A 26,794-nucleotide genomic window follows, 5' to 3' on the forward strand; every position below is an offset into this window, starting at 1 on the left:
AATCCACCACCCATGAAGCATGCACAATACAAAGTCACAACTGATGAGCAGTTTACTGATTATATCAATTCCAACTTTCACGCTTTAAGGACACATCAAGTTTTAGCTCGGCCACAAGTACAGATATCTTAACAAAAAAAAGACAACTAAAGCTACACTCTTATTGCATTGACCTCATATAGTTCTATTGCAACTTGCAAAATATGGACTCTATGTCCTAAGTTGGACCTTTAGCCTTCTAGCTCGATATATTGGCTTGTGAGCAGCCAGCTCATTACGAAACGAGCAAAAATAGCTGCTGAACTCGTTAAAAAAACCACCGAACTGAGCCATGTCGAGCCGAGATACGACCAAGCTGAACCAGCTCGTGAGTTTCGAGCATTCGGTCCAGCTCTAGGCACTACCCAGGCACCCAGCCCTGAGGCAAGAGCAAATATGAATCCGTGCAATGAATGTCACAGAAAATGATGGAGCACTTCAGCTGCAGGTGGCGCGCAAGAACGGTTCATCATGTTCCAAAGGAAATTGCAAGAATTTCCGATTTCCCGGAAGGCATCACGACTCACGAGTTACGAACAGTAACACAAATGGAACCAGAAAACACAAATCACACGACATCACTATATACGGATACAAGCAGCAGCCAACAGGGCAACAGCAGCTATATACGGACACATGATCTGTACCGTACCATCCATCGGCACGCTCCATGTACAACAGTACAAGTACTGGACTAGTGGATTCCTTCCCTTTAATTTTGCCACAAGTGTACATGCAGCTTTCTAAGCCGTACGTGCCTAGGAGTCGCTCCGGGCATCAGCTTCAGCTTCGATCTCACTCTGATACTCTTCTGTAGTCCTCCTGCTTGCCTCCTCAAGGACTGCTCGAGCATCACATTTGGTTTCAGCATCAACTCGTCTGATGGTTCCGTTCGCATTCTCTGTCTCCTCATCAGCTTCTTGAACATCGTAGTCTTGGTGGCCATTGATGAAAAGGTCGATCTGGTTGGGGTTCTCTGCGACTTGTTTCCTCGCTGCCTCCACTGTCGCCTTGACGCTGGGCCTGGTGCTGTACCTTGCGTTGTAGCACAAGGCTACCTCAGAAAGACTTTGGAGGCTGCCGATACCTGACGGAACATTAGTCTGGGTCTGGCTGCTCGCAGGGCATGTGTTGAATGTCAGTTGAAGATATCTGAGCTTCCGCATAGCTCCTGTCTTGAAAGTGAGCCATGGCATTTGGCAGTCGACGGAGAATCTCTGAAGCTCACTGAACCCCGCCTTATCGATCACTATAGCTTCTTCGGGGACGAAGTCCAAGCCTAGTGTTAAGAACTGAAGTTGGAGCAATTCTCCAAGCCTCTTGAGATCATCCGTCTCTAGTCTGCAGACGGTGATTTGCACGAAACGTAGAAGCTTTTGGTAGTTGTCGATCCACCTGGGAACGCGTGCAAATCTTCCAGCTGTCACCTTGAACTTCTCGAGCGTCCAGGGCCTACAGTTATCAGACACACCTAGGAACTCCATGGAGCAGCCGAGTCCACAGTGAATTGTCAGAGACTCGAGCCTATGCAACTTCTGGATGGATGATTCTAATGCTTGACGGCATGCTCTGTCAGTGCTCTGGTGAAAAGACCATGTTACTGCCAGCACCCTCAGAGTGTGTAGATCTCCAAGAGCCTGGATGAAGCTTTCGGCTTGTCCAGTTAAATCTATAGTTGCTAGTGTATGTAGTGCGTGAAAACGCTGTATATCGTGTGGTACCCATGTTGCCGCTTCAACGGAATTAATCATTCCTTCATCACCAACAAGAAGAGCATGCAAAGTACTCTGTAGCCCCACAATTTCGTTTGTCAGTTTCCTTATCGCTGTGCCTCTTAGATCCAGATGGTACAATCTTTTTAGCTTGAACACTCCAGACGGAAGCACACTTATCGTGGTGCAACTTACATCCAATATCATCAGATTCTGCAGGTCCTTGATCTCATGTGGGAGCTTGCTCACTCGAGTCTTCCTAATGCTCAAATACTCCAAAACAAACATTTTGCCTCTGCATATCTCCTCTAGGTCCTGGTTATTAAAATTATCCCAACCTTCAAGATCCAGCACCACTAAATTGACAAACATGTTAACAGGGATCGCACTGACCGAACCAGATACAGTTAGCCAACGAGTTTGGGACAAATCCTTAGTCTGAATCTCTGATGGGAGCAGGGGATCAGGATGATGGAGGGCTAGCCTCCTTGGCATCCTAGTTACATTACCCGTCAGCGTGGTGCTGGTGAAAGCAAAACCTATCTTTGCAGATTTGGAGGCAAGGAACTGCTGCATAAATTGATTTATATGCCACTGGCAGGCCTCGTCTTCACTCAAACCGGGTTTGCAATTTGCTGCTGCACTGGAAATGACATTCCTGTCGACTAGCTGGGAGAAGTACTCATTTCCTTCTTCCTTACGTTTACGAATAACATAATATTCTGGCCAACTGGTATGGCACTCAGAAATCCATTTCAAGATAAGATGATCCTTCTCAAAGCTGTAACAATAAGGAAACATACTCATGCATAAAAATACCGTTGTCAGCTCAGAAGGAAGGTCATCAAAAGCAGAGGACAGTTCTTGTTCAAATAGTTCTGGTAGCTCAGAAGGAAGGTCACCGAAAGCAGAGGACAGTTCTTGTCCAAATAGTTCTGGTAGCTCAGAAGGAAGGTCATCAAAAGCAGAGGACAGTTCTTGTTCAAATAGTTCTGGTAGCTGGGGGACTTGTTCCTCGCTACAAATTGCATACCTCTGCTGCTTCTGCTGCAGCTGCAATTGTTCTTTCAACCAATCTGCCGTGCCAGTTACGAACAATGGTATACCTTGACATGTCATCAGGATTTTATCGCAGAATAGCTTCATGCTGTCTGACGGGCAACCATCAACAGAACCAAAAGCTTTTACTAAAAGCAGCCTTTCTGAATCCATCTGATTCAAAGGTTTCATCTCGTGCACAAGCAAACCTTTAGAATCAGAACAACATGACCATGCTATACTTTCAACACGTGTTGTAATCAATAATCGGCTATCAAGATTATTATTAGGAAAGGCACCTTTGATTTCTTCCCAATCTTCTCTGTGCCACAAATCATCAATTAAGATGAAGTACCTGCGGAAGCATTGTAGAAAGAAAAAGGGTTAACTCACAAGTCGATGTGTAGAATGATCAGTCAGTAGCTCATTCAGTTGTTCCCAACTTTTATATAAAGAATTAGAGTTGTTCCCAGCCTCCCATTATTACCTCTTATCTTGCAGGTATTCTCGAACGCGGTAAACTAGTAGCTCCGTCGTCTTGGATGGTGATTGATCAGATGGTAGCAGTGGTGATGTGCCGTATGAAATTCGTGAGAGGATGTCCCTGAGAAGAAGCTCCATTCTTCGAGTACTATTAGACACCTGAGCCACAGCATTGCACTGGAAAGAGTTGTATCCACCGCTAGCTTGGCACTGGAGCCGGCGGTGGAGCTCCATGGCAAGAGTTGTCTTGCCCATCCCGGCAGCTCCAACAATGGCTATGAACTTTAGCCCCCTTTCTTCCGTCTCCTCCTGAGACGTGAGCCATCCAAGGAGCTTCTTTATGGGGCGATCGATGCCAAAAAGGAGGTGGTCTGAGCAGGGTGGCAGCGCGTGGTCGGAACTGCCACTGGCAACGGAACTGCTACTGGCAAGAAGAAGGCACCTATACTTGCTTGCATATTCGGCTGCACGGAAAGATTCTTCCGCCATATACATCAAAACTTTATTACTACGGCGGAAGAACTGCGTGGCTCTTCGCAGCAGTGTGTGAAGTCGGGAATCAGAAACTTGTTTGACGAGGCTATGGGCATCTCTGGCGAAAAGAATCAATCTGTTCAGCCAGTCCATCTTGAGCTCGGCGCCAACACGACCATCCTGCAATGGAGGCAGCATGGATTTCAGTGAGTCGACAAGATCTGTCAGCTCCATCTTCATGAACTCCAGGGCGCGCCGTTCAGGATGATCCCTGACGCGGCGAGGGCCAGCAGATTCCAGCAGCTCAGTGATTTTAGCCGGCAAGGGCTTCAGCCAACTCAATACCTCATCGATCTTGGCTACCTCCTCCTTTTCCTTATTCTCGGAAGCTGCAGGCGGCATCTGATGTCGCTCCTGCGTTTCCTGCTGCTGCTCTGAAGCTGCAGGCGCGATCTCGTTGACTTCCTTGCCCTGTTCCTCCGCAGGCGCCATGACCCCCAAGTCCATGGCCACGACTTCCTGCTGTAGTTGAGACTTCGGTAGTGCCCTGCTAGCCGAGGAAATCATCAGCTCTACAAGCGGCGGCCGTGCTTGCCGGCAGGAACAGCAGGGACACCCATCGGAGTAGCGTCGCCTTTAATTTGCTATCGAGTCTCGACTGCTAACGACGAGGGAACAGTACACATCAGAGTGGAGTGGGAGTACACATCAGACTGGGGAGCCGAGGAGCAGTGTCAGGCTGTGTGAGCTCGAATTTTTTATTTTTAAACTTTTTTAAAGATGAAATGGAGAGAAGGACATCATGGCTAAGGTTCGTGAGAGAAAGACGAGGGGCTTCAACCAAGTTAAGTGCATTAAGGATGAAATAGAGAACATCTTAGTAAAGGAGGATGAGATCAAACATAGATGGCAGGAGTATTTTGACAAATCATTCATTGTTGAGAAGAACACAACCTTGCAGTTGGATTACTCTTTTGATGACACCAACATGCACTTTGTGCGAAAGATCCAAGAATATGAGGTCAGAGAGGTGTTGAAAATGATGAAAAGTGGTAAGGCGATGGGCTCGGATGGTATCCCAATCAAGGTGTGGAGATGCCTCGAAGATATAGCTATAGTATGGCTAACCAAGTTGTTCAACCATATTTTTTGATCGAACAAGATGCCGGAAGAGCCAATATACAAGAATAAGGAAGATATTCAAAGTTGTACTAATTACCGAGGAATTAAGTTGATGAGCCATACTATGAAGCTATGGGAGAGAGTTATCGAGTATCATTTGAGAAGGATAACACGGGTCTCTATGAACCAATTTGGTTTCATGCCTGGAAGGTTAACCATGGAAGCTATTTTCTTAATAAGACAAGTTATGGAGCGGTATAGGGAGAAGAAGAAGGACCTTCACATAGTTTCTATTGACTTGGAGAAGGCGTATGACAAAATTCTAAGAAATGTTATGTGGTGGGTTTTGGATAAACATAAAGCCCCAACGAAGTACATTGGACTTATTAAGGACATGTACAACAATATTGTAACTAGAGTCCAAACAAGTGATGGTGACATAGGTAACTTTCGATTAGAATAGAACTGCATCAAGGGTCTGCTTTGAGCCCTTATCTATTTGCCTTGGTGATCGATGAGGTAACAAGGGACATTCAAGGGGATATCCCTTGGTGTATGCTGTTCGTGGATGATGTAGTGCTAGTTGATAAAAGTTGAGCAAGAGTAAATAGGAAACTAAATTTGTGGCGGGAGACCCTAGAGTCAAAAGGTTTTAGACTCAGTAAAACTAAAACTGAATATATGAGATATGACTTTGGCACTACTACACATGAGGAGGGATATGTCAGTTTGGAAAGCCAAGTAGTGCCCAGGAAGGATATATTTTGATATTTGGGATCAATGCTACAACGAGGTGGGGATATTGATGAGGATGTTAGTCATATAATCAAAGCGGGGTGGATGCAGTGGCGCCAAGCATCAGGAATTTTATATGACAAGAGTGTACCATTGAAGCTAAAAGGCAAGTTTTATAGGACGGTGATTAGACCTGCAATGCTGTATGGTGCAGAATAATGGCAAAAAGATGACATGTCCAGCAGATAAGTGTTGTGGGAATGTGTATGTTGTGTTGGATTTGTGATCATACGAGAAGGGATCGAGTCCGGAATGAGGATATACGTGATAGGTTAGGGGTAGCACCAAGTGAAGAAAAGCTTACCTAACACCGGATGAGATAGTTTGAACATGTCCAACGAAGGCCTTCGGAGGCACCGGTGCATAGTGGAACCCTATGGCGTGATAGTAATATGAAGAGAGGCAGAGGATCAAAATTGACATGGCAAGAGGCAATAAAAGGAGATTTGAAGGGATGGAATATACCCAAAGATTTAGTCCTGGATAGAAGTGCTTGGAAAACATCTATTCATGTGTCCAAAACCTGATTTGTGACTCTTATTGGGTTTCAACTCTAGCCTACCCCAACTTGCTTGGGACTGAAAAGCTATGTTGTTGTTGTTGTAAACTCTTTTAAAGATATTTTTAAAAACAACCCTTCCCCGACTTTATTTGCATGGCGTGACCCTTTTGGTCCTGTCGTGTGCGGTGGCGTAGCTGGTAGCCTCTGTCGCACCACCGCATGTAGCGCGACAGAGCTGCTAGCCATCCAGCCGTGTCAGTGCCCAACGCGTTAGCCTATCATGCCAGACCGCCTGGCATGACAGAGCCTACATTCCCCAGGCGTGCCAACCCCTCCTCTCTCCCTCCTCCCTAGCCCAACCCGAGGCTCTTGCCTTTGCTTGCCGCTGCCCACCCTCCCCCCCAAATCCACCATAAATCCGGCGTTTTGGGGTGAGAAAAGTGGGGGGAACGATCCCCGCGTCCTTGGGAAGGTATAGCCCACTTTTTTCCTTATTTTATTATTGCATTTTGTAGATTGAAGGGTGTTTAGCTGAACTAGGTTTAGGATTTTATTTTAAAATTTTCATGATATACAAGTTTATTATGTAGTAATGCATGCTTAGTTCATACGTAGTCGACTCTCTGGTTGCAATTTTGACGTGTAGAACTTGTTGCATGCATCGATTTATATAGATGCTGATGCATTTGTGTAGTGTAGATGGTATGTGTAGGTTAATTTGTATAATACATAGATGATGATGACATATCTCTAGGTTCTGAATCTGATGACTTTGAGGAGGAGGATGGGGTAGAAGATGTTCAGGCCAACGCAAAAGTTGGTGAGGATGTCCATATGGATGAAGATGGAGAAGACGGTAATTAGCTTGAATCTGAGGAGGAGGGGTCTGAAACTGAGGAGGATGTGCCGCAGAGGACATTGGTCCTGTGGATGAATGCATTCCTTACACCCCTAATGAGTTGCGGTTGTTGAAGAAAGTTCATGTCAAACTTCTATCCATTTCCAATGCTAAGGATATTAGCATGGTCCACAAAGCCATATGCGAATCTACTATGGTGACTTGGGAAGGGATAGGCGGTAGTGAGAATCCAGTGGTTAAGAAGGGAATGGAGTTCAACAATCTTAAGAGATTAAGTTTTTCCTAGCTGACTGTGCAACGAGATTACATAGGCCTTTTAGTGTAGTTCACTTGGATAAGAATCTAAGATATGATATTATGTGCAAGCAAGGATGCGTGTGGCGTGTATGGTTGCACCTAATGAGAAGCACCGGACAATGGAGGATTTCCAATGTTGTGCAATCTCATACTTGCCTTTCTTCTCAACCGAAGCGAGTGCACGTGCAGTGCACAGCTAGGTACCTTGGGCGGTGCATTCTAGGCATTGTTCGCGCAGACAGCAAGACATCAGTGTCATCTCTTGTGGAGTCCATATTCGCCTTCAGTGGCTGCCGGGTGAAGTATTCAATGGTATGGAGGGCGAAATGACATGTCGTTGCAATGCTTTGAGGAGACTGGAAGGAGTCGTATGACATGGTTCCTAGGGTCCTTACCGCTATGGCCCACTACAATCTCGTGATTAAATGGTTTCCTCACATGTCTGGCATGATGCAACCTGACAATGGTGTTTATAAGCACGTCCTTCAACGGGTTTTTATGGTTCTTCCTACAATGTGATGTGCCTTTCCAACATTGTCGTCCTGTGATACTTGTGGATGCTACTTTCTTGACTGTGAAGTACAAGGGTACACTAATGATGGCTGTTGTTGTTGATCCAGCAAAGCAGTTTTTCCGCTAGCTTTTGCCTTGATTGAGGGTGAGAACAATGATAGTTGGTCATGATTCATGAAGCTCGTTTACCATTACGTACTTGGGCTATCACGACAAGTATGTATGATCTAAGATCATCACCATGGGCTCCTAAATTGTGCGAACGACCATATGGTTGTCTTTCCACCACTTGTGCATAGCTAGTGCATGAGGTACTTTACCACCAATATGTGGCATCGCCAAAAGAACAAGGAAGTAATTGGAAAGTTGAATGTTTTGTGTTCCATTCATATGGAGCAAGAATTTGATGAAAAACTAGAAGACCTTGTGAAGGACTTGAACGATGAGGTCAAAGAATGGTTGAAGGGGGAATTGGAGGATAAGACCAAATGGGCGCTGGCTTTTGATGAGGGAGGGATGTGTTATGGTATTATGACCACAAACAATTCGGAATCTTTAAACAATGTTTTCAAAGGCATCTGAAGTAAACCCGCAGCGGGAATTATTGAGTTCTCATTCCAAAAATGCAACGAGTACTTTATGGACAGGTGGCAAAAGGCACATGATTTATTGAATGAAGGTCATATGAATGGTAAGATTGCAGATGAACATATATCTAGTGCTGAGCTAAGGTCTATTAATAAAATTGGGAAACCGTATGGGCTAGAAAGAATGGTATATTGTGTAAGAGGTGCTGGTGGCACTAATGTTGGCGGTGAGAGCCATGGCAGCTAGAACTATAGAGTGGACCTCAAGGAGGGTGCGTGCACATGTAAGGTTCCTTAACTATTGCACCTTCCATGTTCTCACTTGATTACAGCTTGCAAGGCTAGAGGCCTTAATTTTGCTAGCCCCATGTACATGTCACCGTTGTACGCTAGGACGCACACCATTAAAATTTAGGAATCCAACTTTGAACCATACCTTGATCCGTCTCAATGGCCGCCATATGAAGGCCTAGAGTATGTGCCCGACTCCGATTTGAAGAAACAAAAGAAGGGTAGGAGGTAGAAGAAGTGGTTGAAAGGCGACATGGATGAGTTGCAAGGGATGTTTTTAGGAGATTCTGGGACTAGCGATTTTGATGCGTACAAGTCACAGAATCATTGCTCCAAGTGCCATAATTTTATTAAGAATTGTACATGCTGTAAGAAGAAATCTAAGGGTAAAAATAAAAGCAAACGTTCTTCCAACTTGAGGGTAGTCGCCGAGGTAGAAATTAGCATGTTAAACATTTAAAGATTTTGTTTATTTGTAATTATGCCTTGTCGATAGTATCTTTTCTTCATTACTTTACTAACATATGCAAAGAAGCTTATTACTAACGAGTTTTTTATTTCCTTTCAGGATGGCGGACCCAGTCTACCCACTTCTTGAGGTCGCGTACAACGAGAACCACCGTGGACACCTCCTTGCCGACCTTCACGAGGTACGTTGTATGCAATCATATTTGTAAAGAAATTTCCATGTATTTCCATTTAATTTCAATTTCCATTTATTTCCTTTCATGTGCCTTTTTTTAAGTTAGAATACAATGTTTGTAATTATTTCATTATTTTGCAGGAGTTGAAGCCATTACGGCTGCGGGTGCACTCTCCACTTATGTGGGATGAGCACTACGCTACCTACCTGGGTAGAGTGAGCTTTCTAGACCTTGCTCGGGTGGTGGCTGGGGGCCTTCCTCCAATGGATGGGCCCTTGGGTTGACTGCCCTAGTCGACCACTGGCATCCAGAGACTCACTCCTTCCACCTCCCATGCGGGGAGATGACAATCACCATGCTGGACGTGGCCATGATCCTTGGTATTCCACTAGAGGGGCTTCCAGTCATAGGGATCATTCAGAGTGACAACTGGCATGATATGGTTGAGCTGCACATTAGGATTAGGCCTCCAGAGCTTGAGGAGGGAGTGAAGGACAAGAAGACGTCCAGGGTGAGCTCGGCATGGTTGAGGGAGCACTTCAACATATGCCCACAAGGAGCAGATGAGGAGCTTGTCCAGAGGCACGCTCTTGTTTGGCTGTGGCACCTAGTGAGTGGCTTCTTACTCATGGATGCAGCTGGGAACACCATCTTGTGGATGGTTCTTCCAATTCTAGGTCAGAATTGGGATAACATTCGTGGCTACAGACACGTGGAGGTATAACACAATGACTAGTTCCATATTCCGCTTTGTTGTTTTCTCATATAGTTTTTTTCCTTGGATTTCCAAGCTTGGACCCGTCAGGATTCCTTTCCCACATTCGCACATGTATGAAAGAATGTGGAGGCGGTTTGTGAGCCTCCTGCAAGGCGGTACAAGTTGTATACAAATAAGCTCGATTGTGTCATGCAGAGCTAGGTAATCACTATACCCATGCATCTTTTAATGAAAGAAAAATTTGGACAACTAATCAACTATCATACTGACCTCTGGGTTTACAACATTATGTAGGTTGAATGGACACCGTATACCCGAGAACACCTGAGTCGCATCATTGTTTCACCTATGTGCTATAGAGATAGCATGCTGTGGAGGTCAACGGTGCCAGTCATTATATACTACATTGTTGAGATGCACTTGCCGCACAGGGTGTTGCGATAGTTTGGGAGGGCACAACCGTACCCTCCATTTGAGTTTTCCACTTCATAGGCATCGCACAGGTATGCCCCAATCCATTTACAATTTGCATCTTGTACGTAGTAGTGAAATTTCTTTTATATGTTGCCTTGCTAAGAAATTTTAATTGCAGGATCGATCGGAAGAAAAGATTTAAGGAGAATAACTGGAGGGTGACACATGCTCAGTACCTGCAGCTTTAGGAAAATAGACCGAGATGTGATCCCTAGGATGGCCCTTACTGGTGTGCAGGACTGCACAAGGAGTAACTTCGATGATACTATGCAGCTACAAGAACTAGGATCAAGCCAGCTTGGATGAACCAGCGCATTGAATACCCTCCTTCTGATGACTCCAATGACATAGCTGACGAGTACGATCGGATGACACGATTGGGAACACAGCCTGAGCGTGCACCTTTGCAAGACTACATGGTAAATTTGCATTTCCTATGTTCATATGTACTAGTTCCATGCTCACAATACCATAAGATTGACAAAACTACCATAACAAAAATATGCATACAGGGACAACAACTTGCAGGGTTTGCCAACGAAGTAGGAGTAGCCATGCAATATACAAGTGGATCTAGTGGCAGTGCCCTTCATCAATTTGCAGAGGTACGATCATAGCCAAACTTTCCATAGTTATCCGAAGTATGTGTTACACACATTCTAATAATTGTGACTCCGTGTTGCTTATATGTTGCAGAGGGTCCAAAAAAGCTGCAGGCGTATGGCCATGAAGATGAACTGTATATCTACCCTGTATGTGGACAACGGCGGGAGTGGCCATGCTACATCTTCTAGATCACGCCGTACGCCTATCCACCACGGTAGATGAAGCATCTCAAAGACTCCCTCTCTAAGCACTTCAAGGACCGCATCAGCATCTACTACTCATGCCACCAGGTCATGGGGCAAGGCACCCGCCACCCCAGAGGCAAGTGATGATTCTGAGGGTAATGAGTTCGAGGAGGATGATCCCATGTACAGTGAGCAAATCCAGTTGTTGGCCATGTTTGATGCTCCACCTGTCACTCAGACGCAGGGAGAGTCAAGCCAGGTAATGTCCCCTAAGTGCAATGTCATTGGCTATATTGAATTTCCAAAGATTGGTACATGTTATTGAGTTTCTTCCATTTTTTCAGAGAGGTGAAGTCGCTACCCAGCAACCCTGCCGGCGTCGTGCACATGACCACACCGACATTGGCAGTGCCAATGTGTTGCTCACGGAGCTGCGGAGGGAGCGTCGCCCCAATGATACTTTCACCCCTCCAGATCAGCACTGTCGACGTCGTTGAACATGTTGGATGTGTGTTGCATGTCTCTTCGACAATGTGTGTTAGATATGCTTGTCGCTGAACCCTTTGTGTTGGATGTGATGGATTTGTGGTGAACTCTCTAATGGATTTGTGTAAGACTATGTCATGGATTTTTGTTCAACCGTGTGATGGATTTGTGTAGGACGATGTCATGGATTTGTGTTCGAATATTTGATTTGGCTTGGACTATATGTGTTCAAATGAATTTGTTATTCCCGTGCTTACCATGTGCATATCAGTCGCTAAACTCGATGCTCCACTATATAGCTTGGACAGAATCAGTTTGCAAAATCGGGTTGTCCAGGCTTGTCGCACCAGGCCGCCTAGTATGGCAGCGCAGTCCTATCAAGCCAGGCCGCCTGGTGCGACAAGCCTCATACCCCTCCAGGGGAGGTAACATTCCCCCTCCAGGGCCAACAACTTCATAAAATAGGTTTATTGCTAAAATCAAACCTCGCACCCTTTTCCTTGATCTCCCCTGCATATAACCTAATTTCAACACTAGGATTTGCTGAGTACCATACATAAGTGTACTCAGACTTGCTTTCATTGTACAGAGGTAGGACTAATGTTGCTCTAAATTCATTCTGCTTGTAGAATGGGTGACCGCACCGCTCTTCCGCTACATAAAGGTGAAAACCCTTTTTATATGATTTTATGCGTCTTTTATTGTTTTGATACTAAACTGTAATGAGGAATGTATCAGCTACTTATCCTGGGACTGATATAGGTAATCAGCGGGATTCCTGGAAGTAGATCCCTGCTGAACCACTATGTTAGGACGCATAAGCTTAGCAACAACTCAACACTTGCACAATGGAGGATCCCTCACATGCTTGCAGGTAGCCTCTTGCTTCTCCTCCTTGGTCATTGGAGGTGGGTTTGGTGGAGGAGGCACCTAATGCCTTAATTGATGGTATGGTTTAAGTTCCGTCCTATGATATGGGAATAGGCGGATCGTAGTATCATATTTCTCAGGTTCATCTATCCACTGAAAGAAATAGCAAGGGCTTGCAGGCGTAGGATCAAACTTCCACCAGTACACATAATAGGCTCTTGCGGTAGTTTTTGGGTGCCTTGATCGTTTTACCTCGGTTGGCATGCCACATTTACAATCTAGGAGCGGAAGCACTGGAGGTACAGGAGCATTCGCATCAGACTCTCTTGGGTACTACCCATAGCCCATACGCCGATTGTATTCATACCCAATCGCCAACATCACACCTACACAACAAATGACCAAAAATGAATTAAGAGCTTTCAACAATAGCAATGTGTTGCCAATGAATCGGTCTAACCACCATAACAAGAATTCTTGCATTCATCTACATTGCATGCCTCCAACTAAATCATTAGTAATCTCAAAATAAGCATAGGTTACATTTTCTAAACGTCAAATCAGGAGGCAGAATGATACCTACAGGTGTACTGCAACTCTGATCTATCAACATGTACTTGCATTGATCCAACATTCAACATCATACCTTAACCCTAGTCTAACCTAGTTCTTCAAATATCTACGAAATGCAACGATAAAATAAGGAAGAAAGTGGGGCAATACCTTCCCAATGATGCGGGGATCGATTCCCCCAACTTTTCCCACCCAAAACGCCGGATTTGGGGGGAGGGGGATTCGGGGGGCGCAGCGGTCGGCGGTGAGGAGCTGGGCCCGCTTGAACAGGGGCTACATTGGGAAGAAAGGAGGGAGAGGGAAGGAGAAGGGGGCGCACTGACCTGGACGTAGAGCTTGTCGCGCCATGCGGTCTAGCACGACAGTGCTATCGTGGCAGTGCATGTGGAGCGACAGACCCACATCCAGTCAGCGCCAGGCTGGCGCGGCCCGCCCGGCCACACCAGCGTGGCAGCGCTATCGCGCCACATGCAGTGGTGCGACAATGGCTTCCTGGCACGCTGCGGCGCACGGTGCGACCAAAAGGATCATGCCGTGCAAATAAAGTTGAGCTGGGGTTATTTTTAAAAATGTCTTTAAAAGAGTTAAAAATAAAAAAATTCTGTGAGCTCACCAGAAAGGCCTTAGCTAGCACGCGCTGGGGCCTGTTCGCCATGGTCGGCTGGATGGGAGTGGGTGGTGCGCTAGCAGGGAAACGCCGCCTGCCTGCCGTATACCAGTTCACTTATCCACTACTCTTATGACATGTCAAGTACTACACACTATTTGAGAAACCAAGTTAATAAAAACCATGATCTGGTTGCGTTGAGTGATTGACAAATAAGAAATTGTCTTTTCAGGGCCTTTTGAGATTTGCATGGAACTCTTGTTATCTTTGTCTATTACTTGACTTTGCAGCTGTGTTTAGCCTTTATTTTTCTCTTTGGAACTGATTGCTTTACATAGACCTTTCATATTTTAAGTGGCATAATGTTTTGCGTTTTCTATTATTTATGTCACTTGAAGGAGCTTTTTCCCCTTTCTTGTATGCTTCATTTTCAAACTCATGATTGTGTTTTTGTATTGCGAAAAAAATCCATTTTACTCACCTCACCCAATCCACTTTGTCTGCTTAACCCTCGAACAAAATTTAGGCTCATTTTACTCACTCGAACTATTTCACTTGGCCCAGTCGACCCTATAATTTGATTTCTTTTTTTTTTCTTCGCATACAAGTGAGTTTTAATTCCACATGTTTAGCACAAGCTCATCTCACATATACATCATACATCACTAGTTCGTTACATTCTCATAAATTTATCTCACATATACATTGCCTTCTCACATACGTACATGATATAATTAGTTAGGGGCTAGGTTTAATGGGTGAGGGAAGATGTAGCGGGCCAATTGGGCCATCCAATTAAACGGGCCATGCCCGTGCTAACCCGCGTGCCCCAGTAGCGACCCAAGCCCAGCCCAGCTCAGCATACTGGGCCGTGCCGGCCCGGGCCATGCTAGTGCCGGACCAAATCGTGCTGGCCTCGTGCTGCATGTTAGAAAACCAACCTGCCTACGGTATTGAGGTCCAAAACATCAAACTGTTGGACACTGATGTCAACGTGTGTCTAGCCTCTGCCAAAGTCTCAACAAGTCTTTCTCCTCCACATTCCAAGAAATATTTATCCTCAATTGTAAATCGGATAGATTTGCTGTAGCTTTTCTCTTTTCTCTTCATTCGTTTTGTGTAACTTTGTAACTACTTCTTTTATTAATATGTATGACCAGTAGGGTGCAAATCCCTCCTGTTCCATGAAAAAAAAAGTTAGGCGGCGCCAGCGGTGATCACCAAGGCGTCGCCCTCGGTTTGCCTAAAAAGTAGTTTATGTAGCCCAATCTTTAATAATGCTAACCTGAGTATTTTCCATGTAATTGTCTAAATTAACTTCGGTTAGGGTTCAATGAACAACAATCAATCGGTGACAGAGCGCCCCATGTAGCAGAAGATGCCATTGCGAAACTGAAACAGCAATCCATTATCTATCAGCATCCTGGCTCCCACACCTTCACAAAATCACAACCCTGCCAACAAGAAAGGTCGTCCGTGGTGCTTTCGCCCCCACCCACCATTATTGCTGACAATATTACTGACATGACATGATAATATTGTTGTCATGTCAATAATATTGCCCCCACCCACCATTATTGCTGATTATGATTGCCACCGGCTGTAGTCTTGCTTCAAACACAAGAGTAGTTGGTGGCCCATATTATAAACCAACCTCCACAGCTCTAATATGATCTTCTTTTCTTTCTTCCTACACCTCTCCTTTTATCATATGCTTCTATTTTTTTCCTATCATATTTTAATTATAAATTATAATAATAGATAAATTATAAATAAATATAATAGCATTTTGTCTTTTTTTCTCTGATTAACATGTTGATTTGTTGTCCCTTTGAGCAAAGTATCAGATTAGTTACAAACTAAAATACTACGTAGGTTACCACACAGGTTGATAGATGTATTTATTTTTTATTCGTTGCACTTTCCGTTTGATATGGGGTCTGAGCCCGTCCCAATATGTGATACAGTTTGCCTCCAACAACCACCAGCTGCTCGACACCAACATATATACTGCTGCAGAGTGGGCAAAGCTATGATTCTTTTAATACTCCCTTCATTCCAAAATGAAGAGTTTTTAGTATTGTACTAAGTCAGCTTCTCTAATTTATATTAAGATTATAGAAAAATGTATTAATAACATCCAAGGTACTAAAAAAATACACTATTAAGACATATTTCATGGTAGCTTTAGTGAAACTCATTTGATGTTGTAGATGTTGCTGTACTTTTCTATAAAATTGGTCAAAATCAGGAATTTGATTTAGGTCGAAAGGAGCATCTATTCATATAGCTTTTCCAACAATAGTATCTAAAATTCAGTCGTGCCATGGTATAGAGATCCCAAGTTTAATTTTCACGGTACGGTAGCTAGAGCAAAACTAAGTATTGTCATGCTACCATAGCTCGAAGTAGGCATGCGAGGGGACACGTGGCTTTGTCGTATCTAAACTAAAAATGAAATAAATAACACTCAATCGTGCTATGGTACAGCAAAAATTTGCCACCATAGCTTGAAGTAGGCATGCGAGGGGACGCGTAGCTTTGCCATGCTAAATTTCTACTATTACAGAATGGCTGATTATACATGATATGGCTTGGAACCTCTATCTGGATGGATACAATAGTGTATAGAATGATATGGTATACATGATATTATGATAATAAGCCAGATTAATTATCATAGACCGACAAAGAATTGTCTGCTAGCTACAGCTGATGTCCCATATGGTTACTTTTTATTCCCTAAATGTGTTAAAATATCCTAGACGAATTATTTCATTTCGCTGGGATTTTTTGAATGCATCAACTATCCCTCTGTGGAAACGTTTCTAGCCAAGATTCAATATGAAGCTTGATTAGCCATGTCCTTTGTCCACAGATAAAACTAACAACAGCATCATATGATTCAACACTATATAAAAAAGATAAGTAATGCAGCAATTACACGACCACACAAGCTAAGGAATGACAAAGAATGAACATGTTACAACGAACACAAATACACAAAACACATATGAACAAACGACTCTACAACATGAACAAAGGACTTAACTGGGGCAGATGTGATGAAGTAGAATACGCATGAATGATGTGCTCACCTGACTTCGAAATGTGTCTCTTCCACTTATAACTCGCTGTACTCGTCAACGACCACACTAGGACCATTGGGAATCATGCTTGCTAACACCTTGATCTGAGACGCCTTCACCTTTGCATCTTCAGGTGCCTGACTGCTGACTGTCAGGAGCACCTGTCGAAGACTCTTAAGGTTGTCCAGGCCGTAGACACCCTCCATCGTTATGAACTTCAGCTCAAGACTCTGAAGCTCTGACATTGCCCCTTCCAGAAAGCTCAGAGGTGGTAGCACAGGTGTCACAAAGCGCAGCAGTTTAAGCTTTTCAAATCCTCCTGCTACCACAAAGATGTTTCCTCCTGACTCCATTGCATTCTTGTGCATAATCTGGAGAGCACTTGTTTCTTCCTTTGTAGAATCCAGGGTAAAAATCAGAGAGAATAGCTCTGGCAGCTCGCTAAGAACTATCAAGGTACTTGCTGCGAGTGAAGTTAAGGACAGGGTTAGCTTCTCAAGGTTGTGCAGGCTACTGATCCAGTCCGGCACTCGGGACAACATGCCGGTGAGCCCGAGGGTGTGCAGGTGCTCTGGTGGCGCTTGCGAAGCATTGAGTGAGCTGTCAAGAAATCCGGTGAAATCATCGTTAATAGCAAGAAACTTGAGGGAGCAGCTGCTCAGGTGCTCAATGGCAGACAATAGTAGAATGTTATCCCTGTCAGTAAAGGCTCGAAGTCTGTAAACAGTTAGCTTCTTCAGGTTCGTGAGGTTCTCCAAGGCACGCAGTCCCTTAACCAAGACAGTACTGGCCGCCTTGCATCTGATATGTTTCTTAACTTCTTCATTAGTGGATTTACCCCTGGCAGCATTAGCAGAGCTTCCACAGATCTCAACCCCAGATAGTGTTTGCAGAGCCATCATCTTTGTGATCCCTTCATTCAATGTCAACCCAATCCTCTTGCTCTTGCTGCCAGCAAGTAGATGCACCATATGCTGTAGCTTCTCGACTGATGGAGGCAACTGCATGATGTTTGTATCCCTTATGTCAAGTACCTGAAGATATTCCAGCTTACCTATCTCCTTTGGGAGCCTTTCAATGTCTGTCCCTCGCAGGCTTAGGTACTTCAGCTGATGCATATCACATATTTTCTCAATCTGATTCATCAAGGATAAATCCTTGCATCTTTCAAGATCCAGCACCTGCAGTATCTGAAACTTGGACAGAGTAGAATGAAGAACTTTGAAACTCCTCAATGCCGTCAGCGACCTAACGTGTGATAGCTTCATCCTCTCCACTATTTCCTTCTCTTGCCGATCACTCTTTTGGACAGACAGTCGACGCACCTTGTAAGATGGAAATGGTGTATGCCAGTGGCCACCAACCACTGTGATGAAATTCTCTTCGCTTGACCTGACGACGATGACCTCGAGGACCAAGTCGTGGACCTGGCAGCTCTTGACCTTGCCGTTGCTACTGCTATTGACTGCCCGGATTAGGTTCCTGCTGATGAGTTCATTGAAGCAGTCCTCAGCGACCTCCTCAACTGTCTTCCCATGCTTTTCAGAGACGAACCCTTCGGCAATCCATCTTCTGATCAGACGCTTTCTGCTGATGAAACAACCCTTGGGAAACATGCTCAGGTACAAGAGGCAGGTCTTCAAATCAGCAGGCAATTGGTAATAGCAGTGGTTCACTATCTGTGTGACTCTTTCCGTCGAGAGATTTTTCTCCAAATCTTCACCCAAATCCTTGCCCACTTGATCCAAAAATTTCTCCAACCGCACAGTGATATCATTTCCTGCTTGGGACTTATTCTTCTCCAACTTTTCACCTACTACATCCTTGTCCAACCCCTCACTGATATCATTGCCCGCTTGATCCTTATTCTTATCCAACTCTTCATCCTTGTCCTTTTGAGCCAAATGGAGATCTTCTACACTGGTACTGTTTGACTCTGATCTCAATGTACTAGCCACGAGCCCTGCTATTAAAATTATGGCCAACGGCAAACCTTCACATTTCTTCAGAAGAGGTCTTGCACCATCAGTCGGAACATTAGGAGCACTCGAGATGATTTGACAGAACAGTTTGTAGGAATTATCATCACTGAGTGACTTGAGCTCATGGACGCGGCCTTGTTGTCGGCGGCAAGCTTCAGCTACAGATTTGAACCTAGTTGTCACCACTATGATACTGCCATTCTTGCTTTTTGCAAAAGAATCCCTAATACTTTCCCATGCTGATACAGACCATATGTCATCTATCAAGATGTGATACCTATTTCAAGCATTATGTGGAACCAATAAGTATTCCAAGAGGTCCGGTGGATAATATGCTGGAATTGCATTATCTTTTGAAAATCCCATCTTTATTTCTATTCTTTTGTGTGATTCTTTTTTAGATTAAAGAAATTATCCGGTTTTGAACATTCCACGAGTGAATGTCTACGACCACAAAGAAACAAATCCGGCCACCTAGTCCAAAGATACATGAGTACTTAGACTCCATGCCTCAACACGAGGATCAAAGAAAAATAAAAAAACAAGCTATTAAGAAAGAAAACTAAAAAGACTAAGCTTCAAACTTCTTCTATGCTCTTGCTTCCACCTAGCAATGGGCCTTGTGTAGTAACTAATCCCTCCTATCTGTCATTTTCTTAGAAACTTTAGAAGCACGATGCATCATGGCACCGTCGTCGCCAACACCAGTCAAGACCGGTCATGGCTTTCGCTTGAGGACCTCGATACCCTGACAACCACCAAACTTTGCTGGCTGCTGCCAAAGCCGGCCGCCCACCGTCGCCGCCCTCCGTTCGCTGCTACCATAGAGCCAAGCCATGCTCGCCTGTAGCCGCCACGGGCTGCGTTCGGGCGTATCCACCACGAGCTTCCCACGGTGGAAGTCACCAAAGTTTAAGACGCCCTTCCCCCCGAGCTTAGCCCAGGAGAGGTACGCTCCATGTGTGCCGCCGCCCTGCAGCGGGCCATCGCCGCTCTGCCCTCACCACTATGGGCCACACCATTGTGGATCTGGGCATTCAGCCCCCGCTAGAGCCCCACATGGATCCACTGGGGGAGGCCCTAAATGGCCTAGGTGACGCCGGATCTGGGCACCACCAACCCAGGGGTGCGACCATCACCGGCAACCTCCACTGCAACAGTAGGAAAGAAGAGGGTAGGGGAGGTTTTGGAGGGGGAAGAAGGTCTTTCGTGGGGGAGTTGATGTGCCCGCCGCTGCCCTCATCGCGGTCGGATAGACTTCTGGCGGCGGTGAGTCAGAGGGGGAGGAGGGAGCGGCGCTAGGGGTGAGGTGGTGGTGACGCCCGAGTCGCCCTAGGGTGATGCGGGGGCCAAATTGCGGGCATGTTAGAGTATGTATAACAACAAAAACAAAAACCACATTAAGGGCATGTTTGGAAGATGGGTATGTTCACATTGAGGCCAAATTGTGTGATTCTTAGTTGGAAGGATCTTTGTTATAGTATTTATAACAACAAAAACCACATTAAGGGCATGTTTGGAAGATGGGAATGTTCTAGGAATTTTTAGGATTCAATTCACACTTCCACTAAATCCTAAGGACAGTCCTTTTTCCAAATAGGGCCTAAAATTGACAAATATTCAGCACAAAACTGCAATCACAAGCATACCCTAACAATAATTATAGAAATGATCTTTCCTTAACAAGATGAAATGAGGCTTAATATAGGCCGGGGTCCTGTAAAATACCTCTTGTTTTGTAGCTGATGGGCGAGCTGTTGTTTGAGAGCTTCTAGTCCCCATTCCTCAATTCCTTCTATGTCATTCTTGGAAGCCCCAGCCTGCTGGTCGTGAAACTGCTTGATAAGGCTTCTCAGAACCGCCGGGAGATGGAACTTCTGCGTCGCCAAAACGGATGCCCTGCAATCAAACTCGTCTCCAAATGCACGGTACAAGGCCATGGCAAGAGTGGTCTTGCCAAGGCCACCAGACCCGACAATGGCAAGGAACCCCATGGTCCTCTGCTGCTTCACCTCCTTGAACCATTGCCTGAGCTTCTCCACCGCGTCCTCGATGCCCACAGGCGCCACGGTGCCTATGAGCTGAGGAGGCGGCGCTGAGCGGTCAACGGGGCCGTTTGCACCGTCTGAGCCGCTGTCCAGTCTCGCCGCCAGGTTCTCCACCGAGTACCGGGTGCGCCGCTCGCTGACGTGCTGCGCCCGGACCTTGAGGTTGCCGATCTCGGTGGCGATGCAGTGGCGTGCGTACAGCGTGGTGAGGAGATACCACGCCCGCCTGATGGAGGCCAGCTTGCCGCTCCCACGGGGCTCGCGGCTGAGGCGGTGGCCGGCGTTGTCGACGCAATCCTCAATGTCGTAGGCGACCTCCCGGACCTGCTTCATCCAGCCCTGCCGCTGCTCGTCGTGTTTGGCCTCCTGCTTGAGCCTGTTGAGGAAGGCCTGCATGCTGGCCAGCTCGTCGTTGATGTACTGGATGTCGTCGGAGACGCCGCCGATCAGGGTGTACTCCTGCGCGAGGAGGCTGCCGAGCTTGCTCACCAGGGACTTCACGGCGTCGTTCGAGGCGCCCACGACGAGGTCCATGGCCGCCTCACTCTAGCGCCGCTTGCGAGATGAAAGCTCGATCTCTTTTCTGAGCCGGATGCAGCGATCTCGAGTGGGGATCGCAGGCCGTGAGGGGCGCAGGCTGGATTACTGGAAGGCAGCGGTGATTCTCTCTACGCCGTGCCGGCGGCACCGAGAAACAGAGGGGAGAAGGGGATCGAAGCCTTTGCTTCTTTTTTTTACTTTTTTTTAGGGAGCACGGTGGATTTTGTGGCGCGAGCTACTGGACGGCAGCGTGTCGCATGAGGACGTGCTCGCTTGCGCGGAGCCCGCTGTCAGCCCACGCACCCCAAGAAATAAAGGCCAAATTAGAGAATTGAAACAAATAAATCCATAGTTTCCAAACCAAGTGTCCGTTTCGAATTCTAGCTGGAGAATCCTCCGTTCTTATATTAACGTCGTTAACTTTTTACTTCAACTTTGACCACCAAGATATTGAACAAGTTAGGTAACTAAAGTAAAATGTGTATCATTATGTCTATTGTTAAATATACTTTAGATTTAACTTGTAGGTTTATCTATTTGCAAAAATATTTATAGAAACGATGAATAGTCACACAAATGAAAAAGTCAACGGCGTCATATATTTAAGAATGGAGAGAGTATATTATTGTGTTCATTTTAATAGTCTTCAAAATAAGACCACATTTAACTGTTTGGATGGTTTTTAGCCTGTACATTTTTTTATTTTTTAAGATGGACCAGTTGCATTGTTAAGCTGCAACAATTGTTCTAAATTCATAATGAAATCGTTCCAGCTTAAAAAAATTAAACAAATCATCAAAATGTAGTTAAGTGTGATTTCGTTTTTACAATCTCATTATAAGAAACACAGTGGTCCAACTAGAACGTGATTTGCATAATCGGTTTTGAAACTACAATATTTTTTTTCTTTGAATTCTTGTTTGTACGGAGCCCAATGCGAAGTCTGCACTACTCCCTTCTACAACACTGCAGCATGCGCGTCTCACTAATAATAATGAGAAAATTACCTATTTGATATTAGGAAAAAGAGAAAATTCCTTATTTGACCCTTGTAAAGATGATGTTTCCTTATCTGACACTGAGTTGAATTTTCGTTCCTTATTTGATATTGTCGTTTGATATTGTCGTTTGTTCCGTCAGTTAACTCGCATAATGGTAACTTTTGAATTCTCCCTCCCTATTTTCCTGACCAAAATGATATCCAAATCACCTCCAAATTTTATGAAACTTTTTGTAGTGATGCAACAAATGGAGATGAACCCATTTTGCATAAAAAAATAAATATATAGCATCTAACATCTTAAAACTAAAATTCACCAAATTATGCTACTTTCAAATATTATCCAAACTTTTGGGGCATAAAAAGCTTTTCAAAAAAGTGTCTAAAAATACCTAATATTTATATTGTGGGATGAGGTCATTTATAAAATTACTACCTATCATAAGTGACAAGTAGACATTTGTATTTATAAACAAAAAACACTTTTTATTAAAAACTTCAAATGTCTCTTTGTCACTTATGATATATAATAATTTTATAAATTACTTCATCCCACAATTGAAATATTAGTTATTTTTAAAGAATTTTTGGAAAGTTTTTTATGCCCTAAATTACAGATAATAATTAAAAAGGTCTAATTTTGTGAATTTTATTTTTAATGTCTCTTAAGGGCTAGATATTTATTCTCATGCAAAAATGGGTCTTCTCCATCAGTTGTATCACTATTAAATGTTTCATGAATTTTGGAGATGATTTCGATGTTGTTTTGGTCAAGAAAAGAGGGAGGGAGAATCAATGGGTTAATGTTCACCGGGGTTAAATGATGGAATAGACAGTAGTGTCAAATAAGGAATAAAAGTTCAACCCAGTGTCAGATAAGAAAGTTCAAATTTTCTGATGTCAAATAAGGAAGCCTCATTTTTACTAGGGTCAAGTAAGGAATTTTCTCTCATGCTTCTCTATTTGATGCTGCAAAATAAATGTTTGGTACTTCCGTCTACTCTAACTCTCATCCTCTATTTGTCACTACTGTCTGCCCTCAAGTAAGGTTGCTACCCAGCCAGATTTTTGAGTTATAGACCAAAATGCCCTTGGTGGACTTGTGCATGTCAAATTTCTAACCCGTTGTCCTCTCCCTCCCCCTCTCCCGTACTATCCTCTGTACCCCGATATTGTGCCCGGCACTGAGAGTAGTAGAGCAGGTGGCATACTTCCTCGAGATCTGACAGTGGCAGAATCCTACCCTAATTACAACGGTGGCTTAGGAGAGGAGCGGCGGGTCTGGATCCGTGATGGTGGGCATCGACTCGCCCCTCCACCTCATGATTGTAGCCCTCCAGGCAGGCGCTATTGCAGCTTCTCGGAGCTTTGTTGGGAGCAGCAATAGCCCACCCTCCATGAGTCGAGCATTGCTCTCATCCTCCTCGCGACGGGAACCTTGAGGAGTACCACACCAAGACGCAACCCTCTCTTTCTTGTGACTCGTTACGGCAAATCCCTGCGCTATTTCCTGCTGCACCAGAGTCAGAGGTCATGTCCTTATGGCTAGTGAGGGCAGTAGGAGGCCCTTTCCTTACCTCGTTTTGCTTCGAGGAATGAAGGTCAGGATGTAGGTAGCGGCGTGCCTCTCCACATTGGTTGTGGTGGTGGTGGTGGTGGTTGTGCGCCTACAACGAGGAAGGAGGTGGCGCCACAAGGTTCCTTCCTATGGCTTCCTGGGTGTACCTCCCGTACTGTTTTGCTTGGGCTAGGGCAAAGCCGCAAAGGCCCAATGAGTAATAGGTTAGCGTAATATCTATGTTATTTTTTTATGATTTCTCAAATCTCCATACTTGGGCTCTCCATGTTGTTTGTCTTGAAATACATGTCCAAAGGCAAAAATGTCCATTCAGTTACCAACACCATCACATGGTGAAGTAGACGGCCGTGTTAATAGAGGATGCATGTCAGAGTGGATGTTAAATAAGGAAGTTATAATTTTCTAGGATTAAATAGGGAAGTATAATTTTTCTAATATCAAATAGAGAATTTTCTCACTAATCCTGAACGCTATCTTCTAGGATCAAATAGGGAAGTATAATACTCGTTCCCTCCCCAGAATGCCTAGAATTTTCTCACATCAACGTGGCTGAGGAGCCAACATCGATAATAAACATTCGAGATTGATTTTTAAAAAATGTTTTTGAAATATAAATTTGAATTTTATATTTGAACTCAAAGTTTAACTTGTGTTTGATATGTTCTTCCTTGGTGTGGTTGTAATGACATTACCATCTGGAGCTTCATATGTATTAATTAGTGAGATTTCTCCGGCTCACAATCATCACCGAACTCGTATGGCCGGCCGGAAAGGAGAAAGCCTTGCACAGAAAGGAAAATGAAGAAGAACCGGATTGGACGGACTCTTACCAGGTTGAACTCTGGATCTTAAGACAATATCGAAATCGGTCTTCTATATATCTTGTGCAGAGATTAGCTCTCTTGCATCATGAAATATCTTGCTAGAACTGCTCCGGTACTCCTTTTGTAAAAACCAACACGAATCCTAAAGCAACCACAAACTAATTAATACATTTTAATTTTAAACCTTGGATACTTGCAGGGCCCAACCCTGCCCGCGCCTGACCAAGCCCAGCCCATCCCAATTCCTCGCGTATACTTCCTACGATGATAGAGAGGATCGTGACGGGATCTTTCTTGTGTAAGGCAGGGGTTTTCGGGAGCCAGACCGGAGGTGTAGATTTAAATATGCTTTTACTAAGATCGATCTATGTTGCTTTGCTATCTTTGCTCGGAATTACAACATGCATAGTCTAGGTTGCTCTAGATTGGTTGCCTTTGCTCTATTTGTTATCTGTCTGTACATGCCTAGTAGATAAGATCTGAATCTCTCATAAACAACAAAGTTCATACTAACAATACTAGTTAAAATATATCTTGAGATATAAGTTCCACATATTGATAAACCTTAGGGGAGTAATTTGAAGGAAGAGTTACAACTGATCCGTGCGCTTGCAGTTCACAATTAGCGTGCTAACAGCCGCCAACACACCCTAGTTGTATCTGTGGGTGGAGCTAGAGGATGTTGTATAGAGATAGACGCCAGTGGGTACGGGTGTCGTAGGTCAGTACCACCTCCGTACAAGGTATGGACTAATGGAACATGTGGGTAAAGTGTACAACCTCTGCATAGTTATAAAACTATCTGGATAGCCCTATGAGCTCACATAGTCAAAGCTCCCATTGATTAGTGAAAAACAATGCTTTTATTAAAGTACTGTGTCTCAGGTTTGACCCGAGGGGTAGTTTCGAATAAGGCAAATGCCGGCTTAGGGGGTGTTTGGATACGAGATAGTAAACTTTAGGAGAGTCACATCGGATGTTCGGATGCTAATTAGGAGGACTAAATATGAGCTAATTATAAAACTAACTGCAGAACCCCTATACTAATTCACGAGATGAATCTATTAAGCCTAATTAATCCATCATTAGCAAATGGTTACTGTAGCACCACATTGTCAAATCATGAACTAATTAGGCTTAATAGATTTGTCTCGCAAATTAGACTCTATCTGTGTAATTATTTTTGTAATTAGACTATATTTAATACTCCTAATTAGTATGCAAATATCCGATGTGATAGGTACTAAAGTTTAGAAGTGGATTGCCAAACAGGGCCTTATGGAAGCTCCTGATGGGCCCTGATGCTATTAAAATCTAGGGACTTGTAGGGAGGTAGAATTCCCCATCAGGATCAACAACTTACAAATAAACATTCTCCTGTTCCATTCAAAAGCTACAACTACACACCTCTTGCATAAAACTAGCTTTCAGGCAAATCTTTAACCTAGAATCCAATCCGTGGAAAACCTGCATGAAATAATGCAACAATAGTGGGATTAGCTAAGTACCCATTATATGAGTACTTACCCTTGCTTTCTCTCCCTTACATCCCCCAGAGGAAGAAATAGTTGGTGAAGAAGATGAGGGTCTTGAGGATCAACCTTAGGAGCCAAGTTGCCTATAGACTTAAGAACACTGCGTAAATCTCCGTTGTATAGCTATATTTGGGGCTACGACCACCCTTGTACCAGTAGTGGTATGCTCCTTTTGTAACATTATGGTAATTATCAATAAAAAATGTATGAAGTATGGTTGTGAGGGATATGGGTACCCCATGGATCCCCACCGACTAGGATACTGGCCGGACTTGACAATTGGGCCCGCTCGACCAGGGCGTGCGGGCCAAGGACTTGGAGT

The 26,794-nt window shown here is 44.5% G+C and overlaps 2 protein-coding genes across 5 annotated transcripts; both read right to left on the bottom strand.

The window, feature by feature from the left end:
• Positions 1-486: 486 nt before the first annotated feature.
• On the bottom strand, positions 487-4,466 carry LOC101769843 (disease resistance protein RPM1). Of its 2 annotated transcripts, XM_012848022.2 has the most exons (3): positions 4,092-4,466; positions 3,277-3,926; positions 487-3,144 (listed from the first exon to the last, which is right to left on the bottom strand). In XM_012848022.2, exons 1-3 carry the CDS (start codon positions 4,311-4,313, stop codon positions 798-800), a joined length of 3,219 nt encoding a protein of 1,072 aa, XP_012703476.1. In that variant the 5' UTR covers positions 4,314-4,466; the 3' UTR covers positions 487-797. The 2 variants fall into 2 exon arrangements, with proteins under 2 accessions (XP_012703476.1, XP_004979659.1); XM_004979602.3 differs by having other exon boundaries at positions 3,277-4,466.
• Positions 4,467-12,855: 8,389 nt separating this feature from the next.
• LOC101770248 (disease resistance protein RPM1) lies at positions 12,856-21,772 on the bottom strand. 3 transcript variants are annotated; one of them, XR_002678942.1, is made up of 4 exons: positions 20,675-21,772; positions 16,974-19,223; positions 13,882-13,973; positions 13,427-13,768 (listed from the first exon to the last, which is right to left on the bottom strand). XR_002678942.1 is itself a non-coding variant. In XM_004979604.4 (3 exons), exons 1-2 carry the CDS (start codon positions 21,526-21,528, stop codon positions 17,000-17,002), a joined length of 3,078 nt encoding a protein of 1,025 aa, XP_004979661.1. In that variant the 5' UTR covers positions 21,529-21,772; the 3' UTR covers positions 12,856-13,081; positions 16,974-16,999. The 3 variants fall into 3 exon arrangements, 2 of the variants coding, with proteins under 2 accessions (XP_004979661.1, XP_004979660.1); XM_004979604.4 differs by lacking the exons at positions 13,427-13,768; positions 13,882-13,973 and adding an exon at positions 12,856-13,081; XM_004979603.3 differs by lacking the exons at positions 13,427-13,768; positions 13,882-13,973 and having other exon boundaries at positions 16,775-19,223; positions 20,675-21,771.
• Positions 21,773-26,794: the final 5,022 nt, after the last annotated feature.

This window comes from Setaria italica, chromosome VIII (genome assembly GCF_000263155.2).
Source record: "Setaria italica strain Yugu1 chromosome VIII, Setaria_italica_v2.0, whole genome shotgun sequence".
Taxonomy (NCBI): domain Eukaryota; kingdom Viridiplantae; phylum Streptophyta; class Magnoliopsida; order Poales; family Poaceae; genus Setaria; species Setaria italica.